This window comes from Orbicella franksi, chromosome 3 (assembly GCF_964199315.1).
Source record: "Orbicella franksi chromosome 3, jaOrbFran1.1, whole genome shotgun sequence".
Classification (NCBI taxonomy): domain Eukaryota; kingdom Metazoa; phylum Cnidaria; class Anthozoa; order Scleractinia; family Merulinidae; genus Orbicella; species Orbicella franksi.
The window spans coordinates 34,438,300-34,450,812 of record NC_138147.1 but is presented as its reverse complement, the minus strand read 5'-3'; the positions used below and the strand labels follow the sequence as shown (position 1 = coordinate 34,450,812).

General features: G+C 43.1%; 2 protein-coding genes across 2 annotated transcripts; both read right to left on the bottom strand.

Moving 5' to 3' along the window:
• Positions 1–883: 883 nt before the first annotated feature.
• On the bottom strand, positions 884–2,092 carry LOC145482228 (serine/threonine-protein kinase mos-like). Its single transcript, XM_081460852.1, has one exon. It carries the CDS (start codon positions 1,963–1,965, stop codon positions 1,105–1,107), a length of 861 nt encoding a protein of 286 aa, XP_081316978.1. The 5' UTR covers positions 1,966–2,092; the 3' UTR covers positions 884–1,104.
• A 793-nt stretch (positions 2,093–2,885) lies between these two features.
• Positions 2,886–12,438, bottom strand: LOC145482238 (uncharacterized). The gene is made up of 2 exons (XM_081460884.1): positions 11,474–12,438; positions 2,886–8,727 (listed from the first exon to the last, which is right to left on the bottom strand). The coding sequence occupies exon 2, from the start codon at positions 8,686–8,688 to the stop codon at positions 4,570–4,572; it is 4,119 nt and encodes a 1,372-aa protein (XP_081317010.1). The 5' UTR covers positions 8,689–8,727; positions 11,474–12,438; the 3' UTR covers positions 2,886–4,569.
• Between the last annotated feature and the right edge of the window lie 75 nt (positions 12,439–12,513).

The following is a 12,513-nucleotide window of genomic DNA, read 5'->3' as shown; positions in this document are numbered from 1 at the left end:
GATTGTTTCCTCTCGATCTCACGCAGTACTCTTTAAATGAGATAAGCTTATGTCTCGAGTATTTTATTTATAAATACGTTTTACAATAACCCAAACAAAAAAAGCTCAAAGCTCAAAAACCGTTAGCAATTAAGGTGGTCGAGCCGGATTATGAAATCTTTGGACTTTTTTGTCACGTGTTTACAGTGTGTTCGGTCCATGTCTGCTCTTACATCCGGCTCCTGCATGGGTGGTTTTAGGTGGGAAGGAGAGGGTAGATTGGTTGGCTAGATATCCCCCTTTTCAAGAAGCAAAAAAAGATTGTGAACATTATGACAGAAATAAAGGAAAACACTCTGGAAAGGTACGTCATTGTAATTTCTACTTTGTGGCATTGCCAGTATTTCTGGTGCGACAGTTTTAAATTATAGGCACCAATTCTCAAATAGCAACATTTTCTAGACATGTCCTGTTGATTCTGCAACCCCCAACGTACCAGCCACCCCTTCCCCCCCCTTGAGAAATCCTGAATCCGCCCTTGTGCTGAACTGTGGCCCAAACGTCCCACTAATTTCGGCCAATCAGCAGCAAGCTATAAGAGGTTGATGTTGTCACGAGAACAGAAATATGCAGGCGCTTGCCTTTATTTTGGCTTTAAGCACCTTTCTTTTCTTCATGATGTTTCCATGATGATGTCAGAAAATTTACTTTTGCAAGTTTTTAGTGCTAGGTTAAAAGACGCACGTGATGTGAGGTTTAGAAAAGGGAAACAAATCTTCGTTGAAATTACATTAATCTCTACACATGAATTATATAGGAAAGCTGATTTAGAATAATTACATTTTAACTCGATTATAATAATTTGCTGATATAACAATGGTGTCAACTATCCCTAATCGACGTTTCACAAAAATATAACTAAAATAATTTCTCGGGTAATTAATACTATACTCTATAATAAAATATATCTTATAAATAATTCTCCTCTGTTTATAAATTCAAAATAAATATCTATAAATATAATATATTTTTGTGTGTAATACTTCTAACCGACTTAAATTTAACTAACCAAGTGACCAGCACTCGGTATATTTAGTAAAATTGTCCAGTAAAGTAAATATCGCGTCAAGGACGGAGACTCTTCAACAAGTTCACGACTTCTGGCATGCAAGGACGGTCACTAGGGTTACCGGACCACGATGACGTTATCAGTTCCCTGTACCGGTTGTCGACGTCATTCCCCTTGGGGATCGGCGGACGCAAATTGCAGGCTACAACTTGAAAGATCACAATCTGGTGATTTTGCAACTTGTACGGAATTTCTCGCGTCCAGAATTGCCACAAGCAGATCCCGAGTGAAAAAACATCAGCCTTGAAAGTTGGGCTTTCTCCTTTAAGAAGCTCCGGTGCCCGGTAGGCAAAAGTTCCGGTGAGGTACGATCTGGAGGGGGTGTTGGGTCGTTCCTGGATGATCTGACAACACCCGAAGTCGGCGAGTTTGCAGCTATCATCCTGCGCAATCAGAACGTTGGCAGGTTTCAAGTCGAGATGTGCGATGTTATTGCTATGCACATATTCCAGCGCCAGAGCCACCTCATATGCAAACCGAACGCGTCGTTTAAAATCGATCTTTTCGTCGGCGTCGTCAAGAACATGCTGAAGGTTTCTGGTGCTTACAAACTCCATGATGATACAAGGCTGGTCTTCCAAGGTTTTTGCGGTGTTCGCTGCCAAAACACGGACGATGTGAGGATGCTTGAGAGACAAGACTTCGTGATGCATCTCGGCCTCAAAGCTCTGCATCGCAGCTTTCTTATTGCGAGTGTTGGTGTGAAATTTCTTTAGGGCTACTTTGCAATTGTTGTGCATAGCTTCGAAGACGGAACCGAACCCGCCAGCCCCCAAGAGGCGTATAACTTTAACATCCTTGACATCCACCCTTGGTATCACTTCAACTGGTTCTCGGGTTACCATTCTCATTTTCATTTCTGTTCACTTTGGACAAGCTTCAAACTGTGTTCAAACTGAAGTTTCCAGAATTCCCGGGTCATAGAATACTTAAAGACTTTTTGCATAGTGAATCAGCAATTAAGATCGTGTCCCATGGGATACATTACGCACGGGCGTGCGGTAAGGGAATTTTTGACTGAGGCCACCAACAAATGGAAAGACATGAATCACTTTGTCGTGAGCTATTTGTGAAAACTGTGAATATTTGCAGCCGCTGGAAAATAATTGCAATATATTTAATCTTAGTTATGGTTATATAACCAGCAACATTCTTTATGCCGATTAGTCACTTAATTTTGCTTGAATCCCCTTTGACGTGATTCTTTTACAGATTGGCTGTGACTCAAGGTGACATTTTGACTTTTCTTTGAAAGATAAATGGATTTCTTCGATACGAAAGCTTCTTTAAGTGCTGACTTAGAGCTAAAGTTTTGTTAAAACCTTATGATACGAAACCCTTAGGCTACAATTTTAGCGTGCGAAACCTCATTTTTAGGAACCTGTTGAGCCTAAAAATTAAAACCGTGACTGGTTTAAAAATACGAACCAAAACCACGAATACAAAACATAAACTAGAATTCCTATGGCAAGCCCGACTACATATTCGGTTCACATAAGGGGGAAGAAAGGCAACACCCATGTAGACTTGTTGCAGCAAAAGCAAACACGTTTTCTTCTTATGAAATAAGAACCTAAATATCCTACAGTCTCAGTAGGCAGCAATTACATATAAGGACTAAGAATCTTTTTAGAGTAACTTGGGTGAAATATAGATTTTTCTACGCAGGATTTTACGTTGTTATTGTAAATAAGGATTTTTGTACCTGTGATATATTTCTGTTATGGGATGTTTTCCCAGATTAGAATTGCACTGAAGAACAGAAAAATTGCGGGAATGAATTTAGCTGTTAGATTTCAGGCAAAACCTTCTGTATCGCGTTATCACGTGCTACACAGGTAGCGCGGGAAAACGTTTAGTTTCAGGCTAAAATAGGGTTCGCCGTGATTCTTGTTGAAAGACAAATCTCTGTTCTCATTGGTCAGAATACACCTCACGTCAGAGCAAAGTGAAAAAGCGCGCTTTGAAGGGTGGCAGGGTAAGGTTGAAGCATACCACGTCAGTTTCAATAACTCAGTTCAAATCAAGCTACAGGGGCGAATGACTGCTGTGACAAGAATGGAATAATGAAAAATGGATTTATAGCCGGCTACATATGGAGTTCGAGGCACTGTACAATTTGCCACTCGTGCACACCGCAGGAAAATGGCTTAAGCTCAACTTCGCTCCCGGGGTTTGCTTTGTCCTTAATTGGCGTCATAAAACACCATGTTTGCCCATTTAACAATAGGCCATGTTCGATATATCAATATTCTAACATGGATCCGAGGCTTTCGGGTCAAAATTGCAAGTTTCTATAGTCTCACAATTCCCAAAAGAGATATGGATACATATAAAATACCACCAAATATCATGTTTGTCCTGAAAGCCTCGTAGCCATGTTAGAACATTGATATATCGAGCGTGGCCTATTAATGAAGGGAAGTATAAAAGTCATAAATCACACCACAAACCACTTCAAAAAATCGCAATCAATTGTTGCAAGCTATTGTCTGACCCACAATTCCACAATGACTAGAAATTTCTGAATATTCAGTATTAAACAAAAGTCTTTACAAGAATACGTTTTGTTAAAAAACTAACATATTTGCAAAAACAATATATTACAAATTCAACCCGTAAAAATGAGCTCAAAATTCTCACTCGATTTGCAAATTCAATTTTTGAAAAATATACCCTCTATCGTCACCGTTGACGATACAGCTTCATTTCATCTGGACAACATTCTTGGTATAATAATAATAATAATAATTCAATGATGGAATAATAATTCAATATCGGAGGGAGCGGAGCGGGATGCACCTTTTCGGAATGTCTGCGTCCGCGATATTTAAGCGGGTCGCTCTTATTTCCGCGACTATGAGAGCCTTTTGCCTCTGTTTCAAAACGAGTCCTCATGTAAAATGAACACAGATGAAACACAGTTTGATATGAATAGTCTTGCACGAAGACTCACTTTGACACAGGGCGGAAGGTAACTCGTGAATATCCTCTTAATAATGCAGCGAGAGTAATAAAAGAAAAAGCTAATTGCTCGTGCTAATAGTGTGACTACAGTGCTAATAGTGCTAATAGTGCTAATAGTGTGTTTATTGAATTTTAAGTTTCCTTTGAGGTTCCTAGGAGACCTGGTTGACGTTTGTATTTACAAAAAACTGAAAAACGTTATCAAAAAAGACTATGGTAACGGGGAAGAATCGTCCCTTTTTCAGGTGACTTTATAAAGTTTACTACTCTGTTAAATAGAGTCACCGTTTAGAACCTCGTGTTGGAAACTTTGGCATTAGTTGTTACATCTACGAATATCTATATTCCTTGAAGTAGATAAAAAACAACGGCCACATATAAACTATTTAAGCTATTCATGGCGTTCAAATTTAAGATTAATTTAAACAGAGTCGCGGCCCGATAAAAGGTGTGGTAGCGTGACTTGTTCCTTTCAAGTGTCCATGCAACTCGTCTTACAGCGCATGCTTCTCACAGAGCCAGAGATGTTCATTGGTCCGGTTGTTGTAAGTGCAGACAAGCGGACCCAGTCTCCACCAATCCGGTGAGATCTCCAGCAGTTTGCAGGTCTTACCACGGCTGACTCCTTGGTAGCTCTGCATGAAGTCTAAATCCTCTTGCATGAAACCCATGTAGCTATTCTTCAGTTCAGGAAATTCCACGAAGTAGTGTTCTAGCAAATCTTGGATGTCCGTGATGAGGATGTCACGAAACTTTGCGTCACCCAAGACGATCTTCACCGGAACACGTGACTCACTGGACCCGTCCTCAGTGTCATCCTCTCGCAACATGAAAGCGAGTTTCAAGAGCTTGCATGCACGCGCCCCGAAGACCTCCAGGAATGCTCGGATGTTTGGTATGCGGAAGCCTGGACCCTCAGTTAAATGCCAATATCCGGGACATTCGCACAAGAAATGTACTGAGTAGCCATCTTTAATTGGTGAGTTGACACGAAGGCGCTTTTTGAACGGCGCGCTGTGAAAACCGATCGGGAAGACCGCAGGAAGCCTGGGGCAGTAGCAGTCATCTAGGATTTGACCAGCCTCGCCAAAAAACACCCCCGACCTGATAGCGCCTTTCACTGGTAACTCAGACGGAACAGGGTCTACAGGTAGATCACCAGCCACGATTTCCGCTTCGGTTCCTAGAATGTGCCCCCACGAACAACAGTTACTGCCGTCGCTAACGAGTTCTTTCAGAAGCGCGGGATTCTTGAACGCCGCGAGTTCACAAGCGGAACATACAATCCGTCTGATGTAGCGTATTCCAGGATAGCGCGTGTCCACAACAGTCTTGATGGCAGCTCTCACATCAGGAAGAATACAGCAAGGGAATTTTCCTCGTATGATCACCTTCAACTTGTTCTCGCACGGGACACCTTCGATGCTAACACAGTGCACGTTCAGGTTCTCTGCCAAAGGATGAGCCGAGATTTCATTACAATGGAGCGAACAACCCATTCTGGCGATGGACGTTGTCGCAAAGACCATGTGAAAGCGGTAGAATGTTGGTTCGACGTCGAAGCTATTCGGCAGCTCCCGCCTGTTAATGGCAACTGTGAGGTCACTAAAGAAAGTTGGAGGAAGAAAACTGAAATGAAACTCACAGCTGATCTGCCGCTGATCTTCCGAAGGCTGCCCTGGCCATGTGTCCTCGTCAGGTCGGCCGATGGGAAGTTGGAATGGAACAACATCTTCTGTCTCGGAAAGAGGGAAACACAATCCGAGATCTCTGAACAAAGTCAGCATGGAAAACCGCTGTCCTTCGGGAACGTCAGGCCAAGTCTTGGCCAGGTTGTCAATCCGCAATATTCCGTCAAGTCCCGAGCTGGCGCCAGAAGGCGAGCCGACGAGAAGACACATCTGTTTGGACAACCAGGAAGGATCAATAAAGATCACATCACCAACGCCTGGCATATCTTCGTACCAGAGGATTTCTCCCTGCGAGTGAAAATACGTCATGAGAGCCTTGAGTTTGAAGTCTTGCTTTACTCCGCATCCGTGCGCAATCTCGCGCAGGCGGTCGTAAGTAAGAAGCGGCCAGTTCTTCAATTCATTCTCTGCGTTGCACATTTCGTGTATTCTGTCCCGCACGTACAAGCATTTCTGTGGGATACGGGAACTGACTTTCGTGCTGAGAAGAATGTGGGCGCTGGAGCCCACCCCCACTTTAAACTTCTGCAGGCTCCGATTCTTAGAACTGAGGAAGTTTTTGGGAAACTGGCCCTGACAGCTGACTTCATAGTAGCCTACTACGTGAGGAATGCAGGGTTCAGGCGCGAGACCAGGAGCATGAGGAGGTCCTTGATCCTGAACATAAAACGAGCCAGTAGCTGAGCCCTCGCTGATGAGGGTCCCTTCGCAAAGGCCACATTGAGGTACAGCTTCTCCTTCAAACTGCCGTCTATGCTCACGACGATACTTACTCAAGAGCGCCTCGATGTCTCGACGAATGCGCGTTCGTATGTCGTCGGTGATTTTCGGGTCGTCGGCGTGAGTACCGACGAGAAGCACGTGAGAGTTCGGAGCTCTAGAGAAGATAACTTGAAGCCAAAGTTCTAACCTGCCAAGCTGGTTAATTTGCAACGAAGTCTTGCTGACCGTGTACGCGCTCATATCAAAAACGACTTGGTAAAGAGTGTTCTCTGACAGGAAGAAGTGATGCGAGCTGAATAAGGCTTCGTCCCCTGCCAAGTCAAATACTTTCAATTTAGAACGCATTAGATTCATAGAGGATATCTGGACCCCATCTGTCTTGGAAATTGGACCGACTCCGCTAATTCGCCAGTCTTTGGAGTGACTTAGAGCCTTCACTAGTGTACTCTTGCCCACCTTGCTTCCTCCCACGAGAACCATTTTGATCTGATTGTTGGCCACTGGATCGTCTAAGAAATCACTAAGAAACTCCAAAATGCTCTCGGTTCCTTTGTTGAGGATGTGAGCGGGCGGAAATTTCAGACGATTTCTCTCGAACCAAAGATTTCGCAAATTGGTCAGCAGGCCCAGCGATGCCGACAGTTTCTCCAATTTGTTATGAGTGAAGTCCAGGCCCTCTAGCGACCCCAAACAACCAAGGGTATCGGGAAGATTATCCAGCGCATTGTGATCACAGTGAACAAATTTCAACTTCTGTAGCCGGGAAATCGTGTCGGGTAGTTTCCGAATCTTGTTCCCGCTCAAACGCAGGCGCTGCATACTTTTCAGCTCGCCAAGCTGTTCAGAAAGCCGTGATACTCCCGATTTAATCACACTCAAACTCTTGAGACTCGCCACTGTGTACAAGGTGCCTGGCAACTCCGCAGAACCGAGATCGCAGTTTGTCATCGTTAGAGATTCTAAAGAAGACTGGACACGCGAAAAGTCAAACAGAGCTGGTCCCTCTGAATTCACAATGGTCAGCGACCGAACGGGTAAGATCGGCACAGTCTCGTTCACAAACTTCGCCACATCCGTTCCGTTTTGACCAATCAGAAGAATTCTTGCGAGTGGGCGGGGCGACGCGGTCGTGTAAAAAAATGTCAGTTGTCGGGTGAATTCGGCAATGTCGCTATTCACGACGCGCTCCGAGTCTTCACCTTCGTCACTGACCCAGAACTCGCAGCATTTCTTCCAAGAGTCGGGTGGGTTGGGAAATTCGCAGCCGCTTTCGAGAAGAAATCGTATTGCATTTAAATTGTTTTCCTTCACCGCTATATCTAACGCAGTTTGTAAATCTTTGTCCTTGGCGTTCACATCAATGGAGTCCACGAGAGCTTCCAGAGAAGGAATATGATTGAGTTTTGCGGCTCGGTGAAGCAAAGTAAAGCCATCTTTGTCAAAGTCGGGATGAAATGTAGACAGTGCCATTCTGTCCATGATGCTGACCAACACAGCCGCATTGAGAATCTCTCTGACGTGATTGTCGCCAGTGGCGAATTCTAGATACTTAACAGCGCCCACCTGCTGCGCATAACCGGTTCCTGTAACCGAGAAAACCGGTTTTTTCGACGTGTCTTTCTCATCCCACAGGTCGCGCCATTCAGTCTGGGTGCCTACCAGTATGAACGGGGTAACAGGGCGGTAATGCTGAATTTCAGGTATCCACTTGTTCAATGCGTTCTCCCAAGAGCTTGACCGTACAACAGAAAAACACACAAGAAAAACGTCCGTGTCATTGTAGGCCTCTGGGCGGATGCTGTCAAACGCCTCCTGGCAGTGAGCATCACGGAGGTCCAAAAAGTAATGTTTGCCGGCTACGGTAACCGTGCCAGACCACTGGTCGATAGAGTCCTGGTCTACGCTCGACACACTGGCGTTCTCCGAATCGCGATGGTGGATTACTCTGAAATTTGGATGACTGTTGTGAATTCCTTCACCGTCTGATCCTTCTCTGTTATTAACATGAGCGACATCTCCGTTTTCAAAAACATCGGTTGACTCGTTGCAATGCAGCTGGTTTGCCGTGTTGGGATTTTCATGTTCCTCTGTTTCCGTCGCTGTTTCCACCTCAGAATTCAACAAGCTCATGTACTTGATGAATAATTCCCGTTTGTCGACGTTTTCGTCTCCCACCAGCACACATTTGACGGTTCTCATTGTGAAGGCCTTCCTCTTTCACGGCATTGCACCTTGAAACTGAAGGGAAATATGAATTGAAAAAAGTGCGATTTTCAGTAAATGAAGAGAAACGTCTTCCCAAAGTTATTCTCTCCCACCCCTTCATGCCTCCCCCCTCATCTCTCAGGGCTACTGAAGTCGAGGGGCGAGAAAGGAAACTTGTGGAGAAGACCACATTACTCATTCCTAGCAGTTTCTATACAAGACACCTTTCCCCCACAACCCTCACTCCAGGGCCCAGTTCTCAGCAACGGTAACCGCTTGGCTAAATCCCTGGGGAGTACTCCCTTATATGGGCTATATAGGTATATGCGGGCCAAAGGGTATGTTTTTCTTTTGCCTTTTTGGTCAGAAATAGGGTATCGATTTTGGCCATTTTGGTCTTAAATAGCGTGTGGTTTTTGTGCTCTATTCTTGAATTGGGTATGTTTTTGAGAAGAAGCTACTTTTTCATCATTATCGATAAACCCGAGTCTATCAACCAAAGCCCTTCATAATGCCTTTAACATCAGTCTTGGATTTAACGATCAGTTCATAAATAGGTTCATATCAAATTCTTGATCATAGATAGGGTAAGGGTTTTTGGGAAGGGGGCTGCTAATATTGATCATTTTACAATCTCTTAATATTTTAACTTTTATTCTTTTATAATTTTGCGTGTATGTAGTTAGGTTAATTTTAATAATAGTAATTGTTATAGTTAGGAATTTTTAAATCATTGTAATTATGTTTATACACATACTTTTTTATTCATTGCAACTTTTTATTGTCCATACTTTGTACTATACTTAGTTATTTTATAATTACTCGTAGATTTTTAGCATAGAGGGCAACTAATTTAAATCAGTTTATAGCGTCATGTGTCACCCTCTTTAATAAAGTTGATTGATTGGTTGACAAGCAGAGATAAGACTTATTTTTTCTACTGGAGTTCTTAAATAAAGTATTTGTTATGATTTTCACTACATTCACAATCATTATCTCTCAGTTCGAAAAGTATCGTTAAAAGAAAGAAGAACTCTAGTTTTCGATGCTGCACTGCAAAAACATCCAGTGGGAGGACATCCTCCCCAGTAAAACTTTTAAAATTTAGGTCCTCCGAAGTGGAGTTTCCAGCATTCTGAGGCCAAGTCAGTGAGTTATGATGTCGCATTTCTTTCATTTAGGGAGTTGGACTGATCCACCCCAGTTTGGAACATAACATTAAATGTCACCTTCCTCAATATGCAAATGTGGTGGACCAATGGTATCCATACCCTTCCCATGGAGAGATTTTTGGTTTGAACCCCCCTTTCCCTCTAGAAATTCCAGTTTCCTGTAAAAAAAAAATGTTGGCTTCTGTGACTTCCCTCCTCTTTAGAATTTCTAGTAGCCCTCCTGGGGAATATGGATATTTTCTGGAACCACACAATTTGGATTGAGCAGTAATTGGGGAAACTGTCTCATGTTCTTGGACTTTCATCCCATCTACGAAAAACAGAGATTCTCCAAGAAGTTTAATGTTATGAAAACCACACTAAGCTCTCATCTAGCAGTATGAGATTCTTTGCTCCAGTGCAGACTATGTCTTTCCCAAGGCCAGGGTTGTTGCTAAGCACCGGCTGCTGGCAACATTTTCTGGCTGAGAAAGTGGTGATTGTTGGATGGATTTGGCGGGCAATCACTTGGGAAAGGACAGCGAAAGGTTTTTAGGTTACGCACAGACAATCATTCGATATCTGAACCATATCGAACCACCTAAATCAACTAAATGAAGAGTTTGGAATCAATTCCTGACCTTGAGTATCGGTGCCACTATAACAAGTAAAGTAATTGAAATGAAATCTTGTTTTGAGCACTTGTTTAGTATGTTCTCTTTCCGTGTGCTGCATCCACCATCTTGTAAACGCTAAGCTTGGTAGCCCTGCATTCAAGGCATTGCAAAAGATTGGGAGTGAAAATTTTGTTTCAGGTCTGTCGTGAAAAATGGTGACCGGCTCAATGAAAATTTTCACCAGGAGACTATATTCTTAGCTGCAACCCTGCAAGACCAAACACAATGACCCCAACTAGTGTTTGAACCTAGACTTCTTGGTGCTAACCATTATGCAAATGAGGTTGCAAAAAATGCACTATACACTGCACAAGAGCCAAATAGGAGTTGGATTGAAGTTATGGAAATGGGATCAGTCACGTTAATTGACTCCCATGCCTTTACTGTGAATGAGAGCCAGATAGTTTCCTATTTGGTCTGACATCACTTGGAAAAATGTTACATTTTATTTTAAAATTGCGAAATATGGTGAAAGTATGTTTAATTATAACTCATATGAAATTATGAATATTTATAGCATGGATTGATAGCTTTTGTGCTGGCAATATTAACATGAGTTTCCCGGCAAGTCTACATTGAGGGGTCAGGGAGAGTCATATGTTTCACTTACAATTTATCAGTGCAAGATTTTAGCTTACTTTTACATTCGAAAGGAATTGTATTACAGCAGATAACCTTTCAAGCCCTGAGGGAAAGTGTAGAGGACGGAATAAGGGTCAGAGAAAACCAAATCGTAGCACGTCTAATTTAAACTTAACAATATACCACAGACTATAAACGAAAAGGCATAACAAATGCAAATGGCCTTATGTGAGATTGGGTAACAAATTAAACGTATAGATTTTAATCCGTAAAACAATAAATGGTTGAACGCAAACGACTTGCTGACCCTTATTCACGTTAAAAACTTACAGTTAGTCTAACGACTAAACAAGAAAACCTTTGACTCACCAACAAATGTTTACATTCTTTGACGAACGCCAGAAATCAAGAGATCACGAGAGGATTTAGAATTGGACGCCATTTTGTTCCACGTTCAGCTCGGCTCGTCTACTATTTCAACTGCGGCAAGGTTTCAAACACGTTTGACGGAGTATTTACCGAATGTTAACAACACGTGAGGGGATGGATGTGATGTGAGCTCTAGAATTCGAAAGAACACTAATCTAACATATATTATCGGCAAATATGGACATGTCTTTCGCTTCATGCTTCAGCCTACAACTTTAGTACCCAGGCCTGATCAAGTAATCGGACTTCCGGTCACACCTTGTGCAATGGAACAGTGGACTAGGGTCACGTCTAGCCTACCAAGAGTTATGCACAGAGGCTACAGGTTAGGGAACAGACATTATTACTTTAAAGCGAACAACAACTGTGGGAGAAAACTGGAACGGACAAAAGAAACGATAGGACGTCCCTTCACCTTTCCCCCGACTTCTGCTGAAGTTCCACTCTGCAGTGCTCACAGGCCATTTATTGCATGGGAAGAAATTTGAGAGGGTGAGCAGTTGGTACCACTTCACACTTCACTGCCAGCCTTATGGGTAATAAACTTGAAACAGATTTGCAGCCGTAGTTCTGAACAGTCTTGGGTGTGTAGCCCCCAAGGAAACCTGTGGAAAGCATCATTCAAGGGTTGAGCACTAGCTTTGCCCGTGGCAGATCCAGACCTGAAGCTAAAGGGGGGGGGGGGGGGGTTGTTTTGCTTGCCCTGCTGGCTTTTCTTCCTTCTGTGATTTCTTCTTTTTTTTACCCAAAATTGGAGAGGGGGGAGGAGGGCGAACCCCCCCGGCCCTTCCCCTAGATCTGCCACTGTTTGCTCCAGAATATGATCCCTCGCTCTTCAAGCTGAACACAGAAATTGCTCCTGTATTATATTTTAGAAGTGTTTATAAAGAACTGTAACAGGCTGAGTCCAGTTGTTTTCAAGGTGGAAAACGCTATCAAGCAGGTTTGCATAACTTAGGAGAATACTCCCAACCCCTGGA

What these genes read in the sequence shown, in the direction of transcription:
- LOC145482228 (XM_081460852.1), bottom strand. Translation starts at nt 1,965, where the DNA reads ATGAAAATGAGAATGGTAACCCGAGAACCAGTTGAAGTGATACCAAGG.
- LOC145482238 (XM_081460884.1), bottom strand. Translation starts at nt 8,688, where the DNA reads ATGAGAACCGTCAAATGTGTGCTGGTGGGAGACGAAAACGTCGACAAA.